The 23,776-nt window shown below is 31.1% G+C and overlaps 1 protein-coding gene across 2 annotated transcripts in view; it reads right to left on the bottom strand.

Moving 5' to 3' along the window:
- Window positions 1-297: 297 nt before the first annotated feature.
- Window positions 298-23,776, bottom strand: part of RBM46 (RNA binding motif protein 46) — a 33,588-nt gene continuing 10,109 nt past the window's right edge. Inside the window, exons 3-6 of one of the 2 annotated variants that reach the window (XM_039876350.1) lie at window positions 23,022-23,489; window positions 21,745-22,527; window positions 6,649-6,708; window positions 2,184-2,337 (exon numbers count right to left, since the gene is read on the bottom strand). In XM_039876350.1, the coding sequence (XP_039732284.1) occupies window positions 6,653-6,708; window positions 21,745-22,527; window positions 23,022-23,489 (1,307 nt within the window). In that variant the 3' untranslated portion in view covers window positions 2,184-2,337; window positions 6,649-6,652. Of the gene's footprint in view, window positions 1,265-2,183; window positions 2,338-6,648; window positions 6,709-21,744; window positions 22,528-23,021; window positions 23,490-23,776 lie in introns of those variants that run through there. The other variant, XM_039876349.1, reaches the window with a different exon arrangement.

Raw genomic sequence — 23,776 nt, 5'->3', positions numbered from 1 at the left:
ACTACTAAATTATTAAGCAACCAAAATGACCTGGATTAACTAATTATTCATAAGTAAAAGGGGGAGACTTCACTGGGTTCACCAATGAAATATTTCTATTGGTCTTGGAAAAGGGTTTTTGTTACTATGTTCCATAAAACGAACAATTTTCTGCAATATCTTTGTTTTGGTCCCATGAAGACACTCAGCCTATTGCTACATTCCTAGTAAGGAAAATTGTTCTCAAGAAAAGGTCAAGCTGAATGTGAGAGCTAATTTTTTGTGTGCATACTAAAAATAAAAAATAGAACACATACATTTTAGAAGCATCACATATTTAATGTCAAAGAATTTGAATTCAAGTACAAAAATTAAACAACACATGATTTCAACATTAAAAAAACCATAACACAGTACTCAAACAACTATACAGTGAATATCAAAAACACAAATGAAGTATAACTATAAAAACCTTAAATACATTAACAGCAAAATTATAATTTATTTATATAACAAGTAATTAACTAATATATTTATAGTTATTTTCAAGGACCACAATGGTAGGTTGCTTTTTTCTTTAGTACTGCATAAAATTTGCATCTTAATCTTTTTGCCCTTCATTTCTTTCTACATAATAGTTAGACACTTCTGGTTATATAACTGCTCTAATCTCTAATACATATAGTGATCCTTGGTAATCAAATTCAGTGTAACCACTGTCTGCAAGTGCTTTAATATTGCGAAATGCTATGTAGCAAAGTTATTATGCAAAAATTTAACATAAACTACTGAGTTCTACTGCCCACTCAGGAATCAAAGTATTTAAAATTCCAAAAGTTTAAAAAGAATAGTAGTTTGTTATACCGTTATCAAGAGAAACCACTGAGTAACTTTTTAAACTTATAATTTTCACAAGTTTTACAACTGTGGATTATTCTGAATTATGACTGATGTTTCTTTTACTATTGTGAAATATATATTTATCATTTAAAACCAAATGCGCAAACCCGATTCTAAAATAAAACAGTATTTTAATTTGCATGCTTTACAAAGTAACTTTCATATTCATGTTTACAGTATTTTCTTCAGAAGAATGAGGCCTGATTGGAGATATATAGTCGCTGTCCAACATGGCTGCCATTAGCAAGTGATATTGTTGGTGACAAGGGATAGCTTGGATAAGAATAAGGCCTTGAAGTATAAGGAAGCACGCTGGGAGTCCCAGAAGAGAGGGTAGCACTAACAGGGAAAATACTATTTATTGAGCTGCGACGGAAATTGTAGTCTGTAAATAAATATATGAACAATTATGCTGCACATCTTTATGAATACAAATTTAATTCAAAGAGATAAAGCATTAAAACTATAATCACAGTTTAACATAATGTTCTAGCACTGAAAATCCTGATAATGCTGTATTGCTGGTAAAGATTGTTTCAGCATTCACTACCTGGCAAATCCTGACAGTTCTATCAGTCAATATTACATTTCTTTCGCTGACAATGTTTCAGAGATCTTACTAAAATGCTTTTGTGGATACCTATTTCTTGGATACCTATTAATTGTTTTGTCTTCTTTTTGATCACAGAAAAAGAAAACCTCTGATTTCTCTTGTTCCACAATGAAGCTCCTTTTAAATTTGGTTCTGACGCTAATGGTTAGTCCATGAAGGAAAGATAAAAAACAGCGAATTCATATTTGCTTTTCTAAAAACTGTATTAGGCATCAAACCAGCAAAAATATTCACCTCTGGGCTGCAAAAAACTGTCCAATATTTCATTATTTAAATACTAATATAAACATTTATACAACTCAACATAAAATTTAACATTAGCATCCTACTAGTACCATAAAACAATAAAATGAGTAAAATGGATTTTATAAAATAAACTTCAAGAAACCATTATCAACTTATACTATAGAAAAATCCAAAAATTAAACCAAATTAAAGTATATATATTAGAAATATTACTGTTCAACAATAAACATTCATCTTATGCATCAATAATTTCCTGCTTCATTAATTGTAATATTTATAGATGTGTGTGAATATTAAAGACCAAATTTGTAAATCCTATACTTTCCAAAAACTCAACTATGTTCTTCAGTGCAGAATAAGCCAAGGATGTGACAATACTATAAAATGAGTATTTTTTAAAGTTATGATGTTTCTAAGAATGGATGAAAGGAATGAGGTCATCTAATGCACAGGTAAGGCTTTTTCTATATTTTCCTGTAACTATAAATGAGGCCTAAAACATGCGAGCATTAACTTAATGTTGTCATGGGACTTAATATTTAGCCAACAGGAATGAGATCAACTGCAGAAGAATAAGCTCAAGCAACATCAGAAAGGACCTAGTTAAGAAAGAAAACGAAAAAATAAAAATCAATTAAATATAGGTTTAATTTCTAGCATTGTAAAACTCTAATTAGAATAATTTTATAACCTTTGTATTTTTATTAATGGTACCATAAGATTAATAAAAGCGGTTTGTTCCCAGAAGACATAAATACATTAAAAGCATCCAGTTCAAAATATGTTATTTTGAAACTGGATAAGCAATTATTTTGATACCAAAGTGGGATAACTCCAGGTACCACAGAATTCTTCTCTTAAAAGGATCCACTGTGTCTGAAGGGTTATGGTATTGAGTATAAACATAAACTTTAGTGCTCTTGTAATTCAAATAATTGCTTTAAAAAAAGTTCTGGTTCTCTCCTCCTAAAGATGATTACGCAAATACAGTCCAATTCCTTTTAAGCCGTGTATCTCTGACACAACTAGCTCTTTCAAATTTTAACAATGTAGTCACAGACAATAAGATTTAAAAGAGGAGATCTTTAAATAGTTCTGTAGGTAGAAAAATGTTTTTCAAAGAAATCACTTTTACTTTGGGTTTAAACCTATTCAAGAGCTAATGCAGCCTACTCGTGAAATATGGATGGAAGAGCTATCTTCAAAGGAAGATTTCACAAAGATAGCCAAACAACTGGTTAATGGCATAGTGCTTAGGTCTGAAAATATGCATTTCTGATAGCACTCTACTGTAAGCCTTTAATTTAAAAGTACACTAATCGACTGTTGTAAAAGTTAACATTAATGACTTTATTGACACAGGATAAATCAAGAGAAGAAAAATTTTCCCCAAATACTATAAATATTAGGAGACGGAAAGGTTCAAAATGTTTGCAAAATTTACAGCTATTTCATAAAGTTGTGCAACCAATCCCACTGCCCAGAACGCTTTCATCACTCTACACAGAAACTCTGCACCTGTTAGCAGTCACTGCCCATTCCCTCTCTCCCAGCCCCAGCAACCACTAATTCTTCTGTTTCTATAGACCTGTCTATTCTACATTTTTCATATAAATTGAATCATACAATTTATGTGGTCTTTTTAAACTGGCTTCTTAACATAATGTTTTCAAGTTTTATCCATGTTGTAGTATGTATCAGAACTTCTTTCCTTTTTATATTCATTGTATGTTTGAAATACCACATTTGGTTTACTCATTCACCAGTCAATGGATGGACATTTAGGTTGTTTCCACCTTTTGGCTATTATGAATAATGCTGCTAAGAAATAGTGTGTACAAGATTTTGTATGGACATATGTTTTCAATTCTGAGTAAATATCTAGGAAGGGAATTGTTCGTACAAGGCAGCTGCTACCATTTTAAATCCCAACAGCAATGTATATGAGAGTGAAGCATCTGGTATTTTGATCTATGAAATACATTTCCCATACCTTTAATACCTATTTTAAGCATTTCTTTAGATTTTTATAGGCTATTTATTAATTTTTTTGAAAAAAAAGTCCTCGTTTCACCATGTTATTATTTCAGTCGCTAACATTCAAATAGTCATAACTAAAATAACTCAATAACTTTCCTTCGGTGTATTTTATCTGTAAATCAAAGTTATTATTATTTTTTTTAATAGCACTGTACATACTCAGAACATAAAATATGGATGGCTGGGTTTAAATACAGAGATAAAAAAATCATCTATATTAAAAAGAAGTAACATTTATTATTTATTATTTTGTACTTTCCATCCTAGTACAGAAAATCAAAAGCTAAGTGTAAAGTAGAAGAAAGACATTCAGAATTGCCAGTTATTAAGCAACTTAAAACCTATAAAATAGTTAAAAATCATTAACCAGAAATTTTTAAAAGTGATACTTTTGGCTAAAACACATTAGTATTATAAAATTCACTGGTATTTTTATCTCATTACTTTCCCTATTACAATTATATTTCAACAAAATTTAAAAAGGTATTTCTGTCTCCTACTTAATTTTTCCTATCAGGCAACTGACAGCAAAGGACAAGAAGTACACATGAAATGACCAATGTTTTTTTCTAAGACTAGGTCCACAAAGTAGCTTAGGTCAGTATTTCTGTTTTAAGATGATTTATAGGAGGCTTTGAGTATACTAATCTTAGTAATAGATGGCTAGATAAGAATGTTATTGCCTGTAACTGCTTCTTAATAAAGTTCTAGTTGCTGAATTCTCCATTTTTACTAGAGTAATGATATTTTTCAGATTCAATTACTTTGGGGAAAATCATCTGCTTGTTTTTAACTAAATTATTTTTAATATTTACAATATATTGCCCTTATTATTTTGAGTTATTTGAATTTTAAATTTTTAATATTTACAATATATTGCCCTTATTATTTTGAGTTATTTGAACTTTAACTTTTTACTACAAAATTTTAATAGTATGTAACAATTATAAACATAAATATGTCAGATAGTTGTACTTTTGTTTTTAATATATTACAGCTGTTTCATTCTAAATTATCTGAAGATCATAATTTAAACCTTCAAAAACAAGGGTTTGAAATTCTAGAAAATGCCAACTAATCTAGTGACAGCAATCAGATCAGTGGTTGCTTGGGAAAGAGGGTAGGAGGAGAAATGGATTACATTAGGGGTGATGAAATACTTGTTTTGATTGTGGTGTCATTTCACAGATGAACACATAAATCGAAATTAGCCAAAGTATACACTTTAAATATGGGTATTTTATGTATTTTTATTGTACCTCAATATAATTATAAATTAAAGCAAGTAAGTGTTTCTTTGAATTAGTTTCAGTGTTTCCCAAACTACAGCCTATGCAACCGAAGTACCTCAAAAATGAGAAAAACTTAGCCAAAAAAATCTTGAGAAAAATTTAGGAAAGATGAGGTTAACGGTTAAACAGGTTGCTACTACAATTATTCTATATGCTAATATGCATGATGATTTCCCAAGAGCAGTAAGTATACCGTAGTTTTTCCCAAACTTGTTTGACCTTAGAAAAAGTTATTTCACTGAACAACTTTATAAATCAGTTTGAGAAGAACTTTTAATGGGAATAATATATAATAGGAAAATTTTAAAAACAAAACAGAAAAATTACAAACTCAAATACCTTCCGAGGCCCAAGATGTAACAAACAAACGAAAAAAGAACTCAAAGAGAACCAATAGGTATCTAGCTATACCCCAAACAAACATTATCCAGAGCTTCCAGTCTGTTATCTTCGTATTAAGAGATCAATTATCTCAAATTCATTTTAATGCTAGTTTCTAAACCACTCAGAAAGAGTAATACAACAGCGGCCTATAAGAGGGAAAATTATGATCTGACCTATAGCAATCTAGGCTTCAGTACAGCTCACTAGAAATACTATCTAGGCAAAAGCAAAGAGAATATAAAAGCCTTAGAAAAGGTAACTCTTTTCAAGTTTCATTTCTATCTAATATCTAAAATTAGTCCTCATAAATCAAAATTTCAAATATAAAAATTCATAGGAAAAGGTAGTTCTGAGAATAGCATCACATATTTGAATGTCTATGCTAAGATTAAGATCTATAAAAATAAACTTATAACTCTCAAGCATAACAAATATATTTCTTTGTATCTGCAATAAAAGTTTTACTAATAAAAGTTAATGTCTGTTGAGTACTAAGTGCCAAAAATAACGATACACAATCGGCACTATTTAATCCTTGCAAGATAAGTATTCTTATTTTCCTTTTTAACAACAAAATAATGTATGCACAGAAAGGCAAAGTAACTTACTCAAGAACACAGAACTAGTACTTGGATTGCTACCCAGGAAACCACAACATTCTTTTTGCCTTTACATGTAAAAAGGAGTTTGGATAGTAATAATCTTTATTCAAACTATAAGCTACCTTTAATTTCCTACTAAAACTTTTCTTTCTCAGTACCATGTTGAAAAAACTAACAGTGAATATTTATAAACATAACTTTTATTCTAAATTGTATCAACAATAATTTTGGATTAATAAACTTGAAAAAAATGAGAGTTCCATTTTCAGGTACGTTTGAGAAATGCTGGATAATCTACACATAATATACTCACTCCGACTACATCTACCATAAAACACAGTTTGCCATCTTGGTGGTTCACAATGAACACTTGCATGTTAAAAGTTTTAGAAGATCTGAAATATGGAAACCAGTTTAATTTTTTAAAACTTTACTTAATGAATCTATAATTAGCAAAAGTATAATAATCAAAATATTTCACAGTTTTATTGGACAATTTAAATTATTTCTCCTTATAACTATAAGAATAATTTAAAACCAGCTTTCTGAAAACTAAATTATCACTTAATATTCCTAAGAGACTTTTTCTTACCTGTTTATTTTCTCCAAATTCTTCTACATAGGTCCAGGCTGAAGAGATTGTGTTCCCTGTCTGTAAGCAGTGAAGACAGAAAAGAATTGAGTCTTTAGACAGATGTTATCCCTATCTTGGAAGTGCATGGAATCCTTGATAACTTTAGTTAAAAACCTTTTGATCAGTAAACAGGAAAATAAATTTAAAGAAAAGGAAACAAGTGACAAATAGTTATCATTTCTGAAGTTCTGCAAAGATGAACAAGAGAACAGTATTTTGCTATTTGAATGAAAATTACGAGTTAATACATTATCAGAAAAAACCATGTGTTTCTATACAAATTAAGTCCTTCGTAGCTGGTGTTTCCAAGAGGTACTACTCTACTAAGAAAGAAAGAATTTTAAAAGCAAATGAAATTACTCAATTTCTGATAAGCAGATAGCCAAAGGATCTAAGTAAATTTGAAAAATAACAATATCCTTTCCTTCCGTCTTAAAAAGAGATAGATGGCCAAAATAACACTAAGCTTAAAAAAAAGTTTTGCTTTTAACAACTAAACTTCATCTATTTGAAGCCTCATTTAACCATAGGTAGTACAACTTTGGACATTCATCCATTTTAGTGGTTATCTCTTTAAAGCTTTATGTGCCTTAAAGCTTTTTGGTAGAAATGTATATCCAGCTCTATGCTAAGAAATTGTGCACAGAAGTATGAACAAATGAAAAATGTTTGATCATCCACATAAAACTGTAGGTTTTTAATAGCCATCTTAAAGATTATAATTCAGTAGAAAAAAGTTACAATATTTTCTGATTTTTACATGACCAACTAAGTAACTAATCAACCCTCCCAGTGAGAACTAGAAAATGTAGACAACATTAAAAGCAAAAATATCTATCTGAAAGCACTGAGAATGACCAAGACGGTGAAGAATTATGAAATCCTAGACAAGAAGTAAATTCAGAGAGGTATGCACATCTTTTGGAGGTGTGTTTCCCTAGAAGGACTAGCAAATTCTGAAGAGAGATCTGAGAGGCAAGGGAAGATGACAAGAGATAGACAAATTTCTGAGGAGAAGAAGACAAAAATAGGAGCTGCAGAGCTACTGATGAGGTATGCCTCAAACCTTGAATAAAATTGGATCAGAAGTAGACGGACTTTAATGGAGACTAAATTCAACTTCAAATCTTCTCAATTCCTGCCTAAATTAAGGAAATCAGGGATGGTCAGTCACTTGGTGACCTTTCTGAAGCAAAAATAAATCTTGTCTGAATAAAAATAACACCATGCTATCTTTCAAATTATTTGTACTTTTTTTCATCTACAATATCTGGCATTCAATAAAAAATAACGTCATACACAACCATGTGAATGGAAAAATACATCTGCAAGCAATGCTTCTAATCAGGGCCTAATATCCAAAATATACAAAGAACTCATACAATTCAATAACAACAAAAAACTAAATGATCCAATCAAAAAATGGGCAGAGGACCTGAACAGACACTTCTCCCTAGTGGACATACAAATGGCTAACAAATATTTGAAAAGATGTTCAACATCGCTAGCTATTAGGGAAATGCAAATCAAAACCACAATGAGATACCATCTCACACCTGTTAGAATAGCTATAATCAACAGGACAAGTAATAACAAATGCTGGAGAGGATGCAGAGAAAAAGGAACCCTCATACACTGCTGGTGGGACTGCAAATTGGTACGGCCGCTATGGAAAACAGTATGGAGGTTCCTCAAAAAACTAAGAATTGATCTCCCATATGATCCAGCAATCCCTCTACTGGGTATTTACCCCAAAGACGTGAAAACCCATACTGAAAAGAGGTTTGCACACCAATGTTCATAGCAGCATTATTCACAGTGGCCAGGACATGGAAGCAACCGAAGTGTCCTACGACAGACGATTGACTAAGGAAGCTGTGGTACATATATACAATGGAATGTTACTCAGCCATAAAAAGAGATGAAATACTGTCATTTGCAACAACATGAATGGACCTCGAGATAATCATGCTAAGTGAAATAAGCCAGACAGAAAAAGTTGAAAAATCACATGATATCACTTGTATGTGGGATATAAACCTAAAAGCAACAAATGAACAAGACAAACAGAGACTCATGGACATGGACTACCAGAGGGTAGGGGATGGGGGAGGAGGGGGAGAGGCAGACAGAGTAAAGGGGTCAAATATAGGGGATAGAAAGAGAGTGAAGTGGGTAAAGGGGATCAAATATATGGTAGCTGAAGGAAACTGGACTTTGGGTGGTAAACACAATAGAATATATAGATGTCAAATTATAATGTACACCTGAAAATTATATAATTGTATTAACCAATGTTACCCCAATAAACTTAATTTAAATAAATAAATAAAATCATATAAAGAGATAAAACAATGTGACCTAAAACCAACAATAACAAGTCAATAGTAACGAATCTACAAAAAAGTTTACATAAAGTTTTCAGAACTTGGTATTAAAATAACTATGCCTCATATACTCAAGGAAATAAAAGACAAGACTAAAAGTTTTGAAGGAAACATGAACATTATTTTTAAGAGTCAAATGAAACTCTAGAACTGAGAAATAAATCCAAATCGTTTCATCAGCATATTAGACACAGATGAAAAAAATTCATGAATCAAAAGATAGGTCTGAAGAAAATATGCAGACTAAACATACAAAAGAATAAGAAATGCAGAAAGAATATAATAGATATATGAGATAGAGTAAAAAGGTCAAATGTGTGTAATTGGAATACCATATATAAAGGAGGTAAGTGGCACAAAAGCAGTATCCGAAAACAGAATAACTTAGAACTTTCGAAAAAAAGTAAAAACACTGATCCACAGATTTTAGAAGTAAAGTCCCAATTAAGATAAAGACTAAGAAAACTATATATAAGTCCATCACACTAACACTTCTGAAAATCACAGATAAAGAGAAAATACTAAAAGCAGCAAAGGGGCAAAAATGTTTACATTCAAAAGAATAATGAGTAAATTACAGCTGACTTCTCAACAGAAACAATGGAAGCCAGAAACAGTGAGTGGAATTATAACCTCAAAAAAATAACTGCTTTCTAGAAAAATACCCTTTCAAAAGACATATTCAGACAAATTAAACTAAGGTAGTTTGTCATAAGCATATCCACACCAAAGGAAATACAAATGAATTTCTTTGGTCAGAATAAACAATAACAGTGGATGGAAGCTTGGAGAGGAGGAAATAAAAAGGAAAGAAAATAATAAATATGTAAATGGTAAATGAATATAAATTTATGTTAACTAAAAACTCTTATAATTAGGTATGTAAGATTAAAAATATAGGTTTAAAACAGATGGAAATACCAAGACACTATGTAAACTGAAAGAAGAAATAAGAGAACTTAAAGTGTACTAAGGTCCTTGAATTGTCTGGAATGTGATAAAAGCATTAAATAATATTAGGCTTCAATAAGTTAAGAATGCATGCTGGAGTCTACGGTATTATCACTAAAGAATAGTGAAGAATTTGTGACTATTCCAGTTAAAAGAAGGAGAGGGAATAAAAGACAAAGAAATAATCTATCAAAAGGCAAGAAAGGAGAAAAAGGAAAAAGAACAGGAAAATTGAACAAAGAATAAAAAGCAAATGGGAAAATAAGAGACTTAATAATTACATGCATATCAATAAGTACACTAAATGCAAGCTGACCAAGCACTTAAAGGACAGACTTTCAACAAAAACAAACAGCAGCAGCAACAACAAAAAAACTAACTACACACTGTGCTCATCTTAAGGCCAAGATAAAGGAAAAATAAAAGTTAAAAAATAGAAAATATATAACATGCAAACTAACCAAAAGAAAGCATATATGTTAATATCAGAGGAAGTACAGTTTAAGGAAGGAATGCGTAATATAGATAGAATGACATAGTATAATGATAAAAGGTACACTTAACCAGAAAAATAATTCTAGATTTCTAAGCACCTAATACATAACCTCAAAATCTATAAAGCAAAAATTGACAAACCAAAAAGAGGAAAATACAAATCTGTAATCATTGTGGATGATTTTCATAACCATCTCATAGTAAGTAATAGAATAAACAGACCAAAATATCATGAATAAATTTAAATACAATTAACAAACCTGGCCTAACTGAGATATATATGTGAGTGTGTGTGTGTATATATACATATATACATATACACACATATATGCATACATATATATATGTCTTTGAGTTAAATTGTGTGCCCAAAAAGATATATTGAAATCCTAACCCCTAGTACCTCAGAATGTGATCTTATTTGGAAATAGGGTCATTGCAAATGTTATTAGTTAATATAAGGTCATACTGGAGTAGGCTGGACCTTAATCTAATGATTGGTATCCTTATAAGAATAGAAAAACACAGAGAGACATATGCCATGTGAAGACACACAGGGTTAAGATGACCATGTTACAAGAGGCAGACACTGGAGTACTGCATCTACATGCCAACGAATTCAAGGACTGCTGGCAAACACCAGAAGCTAAAAGAAGCAAGGAAATTCTCCCCTATCAGCTTCAGAAGGAACATGATCCTGCCAACGCCTTAATTTCTGACTTCTAGCCTCCAGAACTGTGGGAGAATAAATTTCTGTTGCTTAAGCCACCCAGATTGTGGTACTTTGCCACAGCAACCCTAGCAAACTAATACACTGCAATTAACCATTGCAATCGAATTCTTTTTAAGCAGGCATGGAATATTTACTTTGATAACTTAAAAAAAAGCAAAGGACTAAAAAGATACATAATATATTTTCTGATCACAGTAAAATAAAAACCAAAAATGTAACTACAAAAATCTCCATAGGTTTTGAAATTTATACTCATGTTCAAGAATAAATCAAAACATCCTGAAATAAATAACAATAAAATATTTCAAAATGTATGTCATGCAACTATAACCATATATTTAAGAGGCAAATATGCGGCCTAAAAATGCATATATTGCAATAAAAGGCTGAAAACTCTAAGATGTCTTCGTAAATGATATTAAACTTCCATAGAACAGTAAAAGAGAACTTCTCAACTGTTTTTAATAAGGAAAAGTATGTACCAATCTCACTAATGAACACAGATTTTGTCTGAAAAAATATATCAAAAACCAAATTTAGCAATAAATTAAAGACAATGTACCATGATCAAATTGAATTTAATTCAGAAATACAAGGTTGATGTCACATTCAAATACCAATCAATGCAATTCATCACATTAAACGAATAACAGACAAAATGATATAATTAAATAGATGCAGAAGAGCATTTCATAAAACTCATCACCCATTCCTGATTTAAAAAAAAAACTCTTAACGAACTAGGAATAGAAGAGAATATCCTTAATATGATAAACAGCTTCTATAATAAAAGCTACAACAAACATACCTTAATGGAGAAATATTGAAAGGTTACAAGGATGCTTTTTATCATCATTTGTATTCAATGCTGGAAAGTGGTTCTAGCTAGTGCAATAAGGCAAGGAAAAAAGTATAAAGACAGAAAAGAAGAAAAAAGCTCATTATATGAAGTTGACATAACTGTGTATGAGAACACTTTAGAGTCAAACCATTAGAATCAAACAGTTTTATTCAATATACAAAAAATACATTATATTTCTATAAAGAGGAACAGTGAGAAATTGACATTAAAAGGCACCTTTTTCCTATGGCATTGAAAAACATTAAATACCTACAGGTAAATCTAATGAAAGATGCAAGAGATATTTACACAGTAAACTACTGAACCACTGAATGTTTAGAGAAATTAAAGAAAGCCTAAATAAATGGAGAGATCTATATTGTTCATGAATCTGAAGGCCCACTATTATAAAAATATTAGTTCTTTGCTAATTGATCTACAGATTCAATTTGATTCCAATCAAATTCCCAGGAAGATTTTCTTGCAATAAATTCACAATCTGATTCTAAAATTCATGTGGAAATATAAGGGCTGAGAAGAGCCAAGATAACTATAAGGGGAAAAAAGTAGGACGATATTCTCTACCAAATATTAAGACTTTTCATAAAGTTATGTAATTAAGACAATGTAGTAAAATAGATCAATGCAATAGAACAGAGAATCCAGACTGAGGTGTGTTATGTGTATAGAGGTGTGCGTGTGTATATGTACACAAACACATATACATACCTGATTTATGCTAATGGTGGCACTGCAGTGTCATTCCTTTAAAAAAGCACTGATTGTTAATAAATTATTCTGAGAAATTATTTCAAAAGGGATTGTTCAGTTATCAAGACACAAGAAAGAGTCTAGGGAAAAGAAAAGGCATGTCGAAAAGTCAATAGAATCTTCTAAACTTCAATGATCACAGACAAAATCTTGTTTTCTATAAAACTGGAATTATTAGATGTGCTATGTTTAGTCTTCTATTATGTAAGAATAAGAGCCAAAAGAAAGATAAACTAGGTAAAATTCTCACTAATTAGAATGCTAATTTTTATTATATTCATTAAGAAATAACATTGTAGATATGTGATTTGATCTATAAAGATGTGATGAAAATTTTTTAAAGTTACTTAAAACTAATTGTATATATAGCATATTCTATATCTTTGAAGACTGTACTAGTTTTCAGTTTGAAGAACAATTCCATATAAACTTTAAAGTAACTGGTATGAAAGACGAAAAACTATTTTTTAGACTCTAAGATAAGTCACACTACTATTTCTTCTTTTGAAAACAAAAAATAACTGAACGCGCAGAATTCCAGTACATTCCAAATAAGACTGTTATCTTAGCATCCTGAAGTTGCAGGGCTTTTTAGGAAACTAATTTTAAAGGAAGAATGCTATCTTCTCAGTCTACACCTGTGTAGAAGAATGATGAAGAAAAGCAATGCTAGCGTAAACTAAGTTTAGAAATAACATACAGTAAGCTAAATTTTCCATTTGTGAAGTCTTGAAAAATGTTATACACATGGCACTAAATATTACTGTGGCTTATGTAATGAACTTAAGAAGTTGTCATAACAGTCAATAAAATTATAAAATTACACATAATATGATCCATTTTATTCTATATTCCTACAACTATAATCTCCTTTTTTTCCACTATTCAAATTTCATTTATATATATATATATACATATGATACATATTCAATATAAATAATTCATGACTCTGTATTTCAAAGTTTTCTCTATTTTGAAACACTCATTTCATCAGCATTTTAAAAGCTATACTTCTACTTCAGTGAAATATAAATACATATAATCCTATTAACCACCATTCATAATTTAATTGTTCTGTATCTGTACCAACTCCATATCTCAGATATTCCTTTTCCAACCTGTTCTTCTTTCTGCTCAAAGCACAGCCAAAATTTATCTTTTCTCAGAATCCTTCTTTTAATCTTACAGCAATAATTAATCACTTTCAATTATATGAAAAGTACCACACACTGAGAATTAGAGGAGAGAGTACTGACCTATACAATGGAGGACATAGTAACAACAATAAAAAAATATATATATCTACAAAGTCCCTTGGCTTTATAAACCTGATGGATCAAAAATTTTATAACAGTAAATATACAGTAATGTAAAAATTACTAAACTGTTGACTAATATGATAAGAAAAAAGTCATCAGTTACTGTGTCCAAGAAAAGCCTAATATAAGAGACTAAGTAGACAAGAGTAAGCAGAATATTCCAAGCGGAGTGAGCAGAACTAGGAAAAGCCTGGAATACCAATGAGCACGGCATGTTCTTCAGATGATCAAAGCAAGAGCTATTTCTATTTGGTTGGGTAAGATGGAGCCAAACCATAGAGCATTCTGAACAGGAGAATGCAAGTTCAGAGGACTTGATTACGCTACAATAGCAATCCACTGTAAGTAAAGGTCAACATAAGTATCTATTGTACAAAAGAAGCTGGAATTGTACACCTTAGTTTACATTTTTTATTTATTCAAATTTATTTATTCGAGTGTCAATCCCTTGAATTAATCTGTGTATAAAAATCGAGCTATACTGTTTAAACACATAACAAAACAGGGGTTTCAGAGTACCTTCACCAAATTATCAGGCTATACAATTACAACAGATTGATGTTTTCTAATGACTGCATTCCTATATACTTTTAAATCAAAGTTATAGCTACATTATAATAGAAATCATTATCAGTGTGGTATATATTATATTTACTGAATCAAAGCAATGCATAAAGGTATATAGCTAGCCAAATGAATCATTTTCATATGTACTGTGTATATAAAAATCCACATACAGGCCATTTTTATAGCTTAAATGTCACTTGCCATGATATAATGGCACGCATGTAACTAATGTATCTTTAACCAAATATGATTTAAGGAGCAAGAAAAACCAAGTAGTTATTAATAGTCTGGTAATTTAAAGCTTCCAATTAGGGAGACAACAGTTTTTTATTGTTTTCTTTTGTTTTAAATCCCTAGAGGGAAGCATACCATTCTTGGAGGTAATGTGCTACCAGGTCTTAGATAGAGGATGTATTAATCTAGGATAGATTATATATCCAAAATTAACTAGTAAGTAGTAGATACTATATTCAACCTTAACCAAAAAGCCTAGAAGCGACTGACACTGAATAATTTTAAAGTAGTTAAAAGCACAGATGATGATTTGAAAAAGTTCACCACAGTAAAACCAATCTTCCAAAACATCTTCTGTCTCCATTTACTAGCCCTTATATAATTCACTAAATTATACTGCAATAGCATAAGTAATTATTGTCTACTAAATATTAAAGAGGAAGCAAAAATAAAGGCATGATATGCTGAAGACTACGTGCAGCTTCTCACAGATTTTACTGATTCTAAACCCAAAAAATAACCAAGCCATGGAGTGGGGAGGATCAATATAACACTGAAATTCCTTCTCAAGCCAGGTTAAGAAATACATTTAGGCGACACCATGTGGCAAAATTACGAATTGTTGCTGACATCTAAGAATGGAACATATAGGCAACATTTACAGTCCTATTGATTCAGGCAAGGAAATTTTATAAATTGTTATTTTCTAAAATATTAAATGATAAAATTATGTTAAATTTATAAATTAATAAAGCAGCAGTTACTGTTAAAACTAGTGTACTAGAACAAGTATTTTAGGAATGTATTAACCAAAGATACTAAGAAATTATAGAATAGAGGATCAAGCATGATTAAACGAATGTATAAAGTAAATGAAATCACATGATCACTTTAATCAGTTAATGACATAACTATGGAACAAATATTGGTCAGATGGTATGTTTTAATACACATCATTTTCTTAGATCTTGTTACAAAAAGAAAACTAATTTCTAAACTTTTAAATAATTAAGATTTGTTTTATAAAATCTTAGTTTTAATTATAATTTTTAATTATAATTAATAAGCTCAAATAAGGAAATAACCAAAAAACAAGTACTTGTCATCATGCAAATGATGAATTTTTCATTTTTTTAACCCAGTTATTCTGTTGTAGACAGACATAAGCTTTGAAATGTATAAAGGAAGGAATATTAAACTGATAAAGGGTTAATTCTTGCAAAAGCAGCTCTTAATTTTAAACTATTTAAACTTAAGTATGTATTTTGGTTGACATAAAAATTTCAAGTATTATTTTTGGTCCATCAGATTTTGACCATATTTTAAACAAAACCATAAATTTAGGGAATAAGAGAAGCTTTAGAAGTCAAAGAAAGCCCTCATATTTTAGAGTAAAAGCACTGAGATCCACGAAGAATAAATGATTAGTTTGCCATTCTAAGGTCACAGTTTGTTGGTGGCAGAGACTACAGGTTCTTGTACTTGTACTTGATTACTCATTACTGTACTAAGCTACTGCTCTCACAGTGCTAACTCCAAAATTATTATGGTCTAATAATACAAGTGTTATTAAGATAAGAATTATAAGAAATATCACATGATGGTCTTTCAGGAAAAAAATAGTTGTTTCAAGAGGAAGAGAAATATATTTTCATAAATACTGGGCCCTCGCAGAGGGTCAAAGACACATAGTTGAGTTAATGGAATTTTTGTCTCACCACTTGATAGGAAAAATTAATGTATAAAATGTTGATGCTGATTCTACTTCTTATTTATCTAAGTGAATTTTAAAGCAAATTCAGCAAATTTTGGTTCTTTAAAATACCAGTTTGAAATGGTATCATCAAAGTTAGATCTGTAATTAAAACTGGAAAGGAAAGAAAAACTGTCTAAAAGTCTTACTATTTTTCCTCTAATTATTTACAGTTAAATTTTTCATTATGATATCACTATTATATTGTACCTAGCTTAAGTGTCTCCTAAAATTATCTCTTAAGTTAAAAAAAAAAAACAACTAAGGTTTCTCTTTGTTTCAAAGCAATTTATTGGCAAACTTTTTAAATCGAAATTTGATTTTTGCACTTGCGCCCATCAATCTGGAAATACCTCATAAGAAAAAAAGCAGCTTCTTTTTCACATTACAACTTCTCAGAATAGTATACCTTCACCCAGCTGTGTCTTCTGTTTCATAACTTTCAACCATGTTTTAAGTGCTAGCAAACCAAAACCTAATTTAAATATTAAAGGGAAAGCAAACAGTGGTATCAAGCTTAAAATATGTATACTAAATATTTTACCACTCAATCACCAGAAAAAAATCAAAGATTCTAATGATGTATGTCATTACATAGTCAAATATGAGAAGCAATTATCAAGTCAGTCACAAAAATGAATACTTAAAAAAGAAAGTGCAGAAGATATTAAAAAGATGAAATTCACACAGAAAAATAGTTCACACAAATCAGAATAGATTCATCTAGAAAAAAATTACTTGCTCAGAGGAAAAGTCATGTCAACATAGTTGTACCAGAAAAAAAAAAATACTTGTAAAGTTTCACAAAGCAGAACTGACGAAATTTCAATTAACTAAAACGTCTACTTTCTTTCAATTTCTAATTCTTAAAATCTGACTGAAATCACCAAAAAAAAAAAAAAAAAAAAACAAACACCATACAGTACTGTTTGCCATTAACCCACCACCATGCTGTTTTTCTAATAGGTATCTGGTTATGTTGTGTCTGTTTCTGGCCACAAACTCTCCTCAAGATTAACAACTCAGATCAAGTGGGAGATGTGCCCTTCCTCTGTACTCCCAAAGTAGCCTATGCAAAGAGTTTGTGTCTCTGCCTTCTTCAGTAGACTCCGTTAAGAGCTGTTTAGCTCCCTAATGCTTAAGAAAGTATAGTTAGCACATTAGAGGTATTCAAAAAAAATCTGTTCAATTAAACTTCATTAGTCATGGCCAAAACAACAGAAAACTGATGAAGTTAAAACAAAGGCACAAGCTGGTTGGCGACAGAGGTTCTGTTTCATAACTTTCAACCATGTTTTACGTGCTAGCATTAGGTGGTCATACGAGTAAAAAAAAAAAAAAAAGACTCACTTCATCAGTATTATATAAGAAACAAGAAATGCCCTGTCTACAATTGTTAATAAATTATTTATCAAGGTGAATTATCAACACACATTGAGGCTACCTCCCTCCTTCCAGTAGGTATTCTCCGGTACTTTCTTCTTCAAAACTATAACTCTCCAGAACTTTCCTTTATCTCCATGATTTCCCTTATTCCACTCCTAGATGGCGAAGAACCCTCCAGGAGAAAGCAGTAGTAATACTGGAAGGCCCAGAGTCAAAACAGAGGCAACATTTTAGGAAAAGCAGTATTATTCACACTAATAGTCTCATCCATTATCAAAGATATATAAAATTGTAAAATAGAAAAGGTTTATTTGAAAAGGTCTGATACTGAATAACCCAAGAAGTCTCCATACATCAAATATTTGATGTAGAATCTATCTCCTAGCCCTCAAGTCTGCATTCTACTCATTAAACCCACTGAGTATCCCACTTATTACAAGTTCTTAATTATAACCACATAATACATAATTTCTTATCCTCCTGGTTGAGTGAAGAGTTTCCAGTGAGGTTAAAGAGGTTATTCTCTGACATTATGAAGATGGTCTCTGACTGTGAAGTATTAAAAAAAAAAACAACCGAGGGTTCAATTTTGGCATTAACCCCAGCTTTTAGTTTTTCTTTTAACAAGAGCATTTTGCTTAAAATAGAACGCAATTTAATTGGGAAATACACACACACACATTTTAAAAACTGATTTTAAGAGACTATACACCAAGAACTTCTGGGATTCTGGTAAGAGTGCTCCATGGTCACCAGAAGTAGACTCTCTTGACTTCTAGCACTCGTTAGGTGCCTGTTACCCCTTAAAAGAACTTCTATTTTCCTTAAAACACCAATGACAGTCAATAAACTAAATAAAGTCTAATTTTTGTCTTTTATTTTTCAAACTTGAAAAAATAGGCATAATGCCAAAACAACGTGGACACTGAAAGTATACTCTTAAAGAGCTCTGAAATAAAAATGTAAATGACTGCTTATATCACATATCAAAGATCATCAAGGTAAGACTAGATAATACTTGAAATAGCATCAAACTGAAAAGGTTAATAGAAGAGTATCAAAGCAATTTTTTTAAGTTACCACACCCAAAGAAAACATTTTAAAATAGTAGCTAAAATTCACCATCTAGGAAATTAGATTTAAATTCTTTAAGAAAATAGAGCCAAAAGATGAACTTAATGAACTACAACTGAGGGACCAACCAATAACTTCTCAAGATCTCAGAAAAACCCAATGCTTGAAATACTAAACATTTAGCAGGATATCACTATCACACTCCCGTTACCCCTCTGAGAACACACTACTACCACCATGTTCTCAGCCCTGAAACATCCAATGAAACCCTACAACCTTCACCTAAAGGAAACTGCAGGTAAAAATGCATCAACACTTTAAAGCCCAGAGGTTCCAATATTAATAGAAGGAAAAAGCAAGCCAGTACATGGCCACAATGATGTAACCTCCTGGCTGTCTATCGCACATGTCCTCTGAAAAGTCTGACATTTGTTTTCTGATCAAAGATTCCTAGAGCCCAGATCTCGGACTCTTCCACTTCCTTGAATTCCATCTCTCCTTCCCCTCAGTTGCCTCTAACTCAACCTTTATTCATATTTCTAGTCAATCACAATAAGGATTATTCAGTTACTATCTGTAGATAAGGCCCTAGGCCTTATATACTGCATCCAAACAAGCTCTAGTGTTTAACTGAAATTTTTGGCTTATATTTGGATCTCAACTCTTTTCTCTGATGGTGAATAGATTGAGAAAATACATAAAACACAAATCGCTCAATTTTTTATTATAAGCAGCTTTCATATAAGGTTGATAAAATCTGAATAGATGACTATAAAGCAAACTGCCTGTGCCCTTTAAGCATTTCATTTATTAAAGCTAATTTTATCCCCAATTAAACATAATCAAGTTGGGAATACTATACCTGAACAACAGTTTTCTCTGGGAACTAAAATTTATAACGAGTTAATTATGGTAGTAGGACTCAATTAAAAACATCTTAATATTAAATTAAAACCTGATGAAAAAAGACCTCTGGTTCCATATAACATCTGATCTTTATGGGATAACCAGATGGGCAAACGATGTCGTAACAGAAAATCTGACATAAATTAAGACAATGTGTTAAGAATCTTGGAAATTTAAGTTAAATTTGTAAGGTAAATGAGTGGGGATAGAAATAAAATATATTTTAGCATTACAATGTTAGATCAAACATAAGTATCCTGGGAAAATCTTGCTCACCAGCTAATTATCTATATTCTACTCAAAAAAAGAATTAATTTGATCCATTTTTCTTTAAGAACCATAATTTGAATTATCTGCTACCCACCTAATTTTATATTTAACTTAGATTGTCTTTATTAAGAGAGAAATGGAAGGTCTCTATTTTGTACATTAATGGAAATCATATCTAAGAATTAACTTAGATAACTGTAAAATGACCAAATATTCCAAAACTAACAATTGAGGACACTACTGAAAAGTTTCTTTGAGGGAAATCCTACCTTTAGTACTAAAATTATGAAGAGATCTCCAAATCAGAATCTCTTGAAAATAACATCATATGGGAGTGCCTATGATGGGTAAGCAAGTCTATAAAATACATAAAAATTATTTTCTCTTTTGACAATGTTTTTCCTTTTTGACTGCCTTCTCTTAACAAATGTGAGAATATCAACTTTAAAGAGATAGATATGTTTCAGTAGTATGGTTCTGCAACCATATAGTAAATCAGTTTTAAGCTAAGAGTTTGACAATTATAATCAAGAAACAACTACAGTGCTTAGTAGCAGACTTGTCCTTTTTATTGTTGATTTTCAAGCAACCAGTATTCTTCTAATAAATATTATTTGGGGCACAAAGTCATCACTAACTGAAATCTACAGCTGCATTTAAAAATGAGACAGACTGGTAGGGAGGAGGTAGCTAACAAAAAAGTAAAAAACGGGAAGTAGGAGAATACCAGAGTGATATTATACTCTTCCTTCACAATGCCAAATATTTAGTTAGCACATGATCTAAAACCTTTCTTAATTACCCTTCAAATGCTTTAGAGAAACATTTTTTTTAAAGCATGGAATTAAAGAATAGAATAGCCACGAACATCTTTTAATGATGCTTTTTGTCTTTCATGAGTAGTAACAAATTTCCAGATTGGTGATCATAAGGCTGTGTCTACACACGACCCCTCTGAAATGCTTCTGATTTTACCAACTTCCTACCCTTGCTCCCCCCCAAAGATTACTGCGTAGACTTCACCAAAGATGCAGGGGCCCTCTTATAAATTGCTTTAAGTAATAAATCCTATAACTTATGTAGAAATTATTATTTCAAATGAGGATGAGTCATTACAAAACAATAAATTAATGAAACAGGATCATGAACTCTAAAGTAAATCAAAACCAAATGTTCTCATAAGTAAGGTTTAAAAAGCTAAATATAGGAAGATTCTATAGGAGAAAAGTCTCAAAATTTACCAGGAATTCATAAAACTGAGCTAAAATTTATGTTAAATACTCACCACTAATGTTGAGTTCGAAATAAATGAATTTATAATATATATTTCATATTCTACAATATTATTTAAAATATTTTTAACTTACCCAAATGAAGTAATGTAAACTGGGCTGCCAGTTCCTTTGCATCTTCTAACGTGGTACAGAGTTTGTCTGGCATGAAGTAACTCTGGGATCCATTTGCAATAGCAGGAATAACAATTTTATATACCAAGAGTACTTTCCCATCTTGACTTGTTGTTGAATATAAATAATATTCTGGTGGTGCCCAATTATTTTTGTTGCAGTAATAATCCAAATGCATTACTGCAGAATTGAAATGATTTGATTTTAAAGAATACATACTAATTGGAGTAAGCTTTGTTCCAGGAAAAAATGGATAAGTGCATCTTTCGATTTCAGGGGGGCTCGGGCTATGCTGACCATTGAGACGAGCTGGAAGAGCTGGTGGCTTGCCTAGAGTTTTTGGATGGCTCTCTTCTTTGTTAGCAAACACAATCAAGTTTTCAGAATTTGGGCTAATCTGACCATTAAGATGCTGTCTCCAAGTGTTTTCTTTATTTACTGGTTTTGCCAGTGTTACCTCAATACTTGCTCCATCAATGCATTTTCCATTCATAACAGACATAGCAGCCACTGCATCTTCTCGGTTAAAAAAGTGAACAAACGCATAATCTCTAAGTTTCTTTACCCGTTCAACTGCACCAGGTTTGAATTTATTGAATTCTGCTTTAATTGTTTCCTCTGTAGTTGAGATCATTAAATTTCTTACATAGAGAACTTTAACTCTCTGCATGGTTTCCTCATCAACCTCCTTCTCTGGGTCAGCCCAATCTACCTGAATGGTATGGCCCCATAGTTGAAATGTTCCTGTAAAAAAAATTAATTAATCTGAAGACAATTAAAACAAAAGTCAAATATTGTTAAGTAAAACTATTTATCCAAAGAAGCTGAAATTCAAATACATATCAATATATTTAGTTAATCATTACAGTGTCCTATCTACATGAAAGTTTACTAAGGCAAATCTAACCAGAACTGACAGTGGAATTAGTTTTAAAGAGTCAATAGAACAAATATACTTTATTAGAAGAATTACGCATTGTCTTTTGGATTTTTATCAAACAACAATTAACAGCTCAATATAAATATATACATTCAGTAAATCAGTAAATTATTATAAATAATGATTCATTTATAATAATGAGTCTTTTAAAATCATTTATTTTACTTTCTTAAACAATCTTTATTTCTCTTTAAGGGCATTATATAGTTTCACAATACTAATTTAAGAGATTCTATCATTTTTCCATATTTGTAATAAGGTGGATATGGGAAAATAACCTTTAAAGGGATAGGCTTACCTGGAATTAGTTTTCTCCGAGCCATAGCAGCAGCTCTATGAGATTCATATTCAACAAATGCAAAACCGCGATTTTTAGTCTTATCAGTTGCACTTGGATAAACAATGACATCTACAACTCCTTCTGTAACTTTCTTCATTTCATCCAAAATTTCTTCTTTCTTCTTTTCCTTGGGAATAGCTCCAATAAATAATCTGCAATTATCCAGGCTTACACACACACCAATAAACTTCCCTGGTCGAATCTCATAATTATTAAGAATTCTAATGGCTAATTGGGCTTCTTCTTTTGTAGTGTACATCACAAAAGCATAACCTCGATTTTCACCGCTAAATTCCATCATAAGTCGAAATTCATATATCTTTCCAGCTCTTTCAAATACAGGAACTAACTCATCTTCATACATATCACGAGGTATTTTTCCTACAAAAACTTCACAGCCTCTAGGTGGAGGTGGACCTTCCCAACCTGAAAGACAAAAATAAATACAGATAAATTCTAATAAGATCCTTATATTCACTATTCATTCATTACTTCCACAAATTTACTGTGAGCCTTTTTTGTGTCATGCACTATTCTAGGTACTGGGGGATACAGTAGAGAACGAAATAGAAACCCCGTCCCTTAAGAAGCTTATATTCAATAGAGAAAGGAGACAATGAATGGTAAGTGCTATGATGAAAAATAAAGCCACACAAGTGTTGATATTTTTGGTAGTCAGGGAAATCTTCTCTAAGGACATGAAGTTTAAGCAG

Source organism: Pteropus medius, unplaced genomic scaffold (genome assembly GCF_902729225.1).
Source record: "Pteropus medius unplaced genomic scaffold, Ma_sr-lr_union100, whole genome shotgun sequence".
NCBI lineage: Eukaryota > Metazoa > Chordata > Mammalia > Chiroptera > Pteropodidae > Pteropus > Pteropus medius.
Note: the sequence above shows the minus strand (reverse complement) of the source record. Positions and strands in the feature narration are given on the sequence as shown.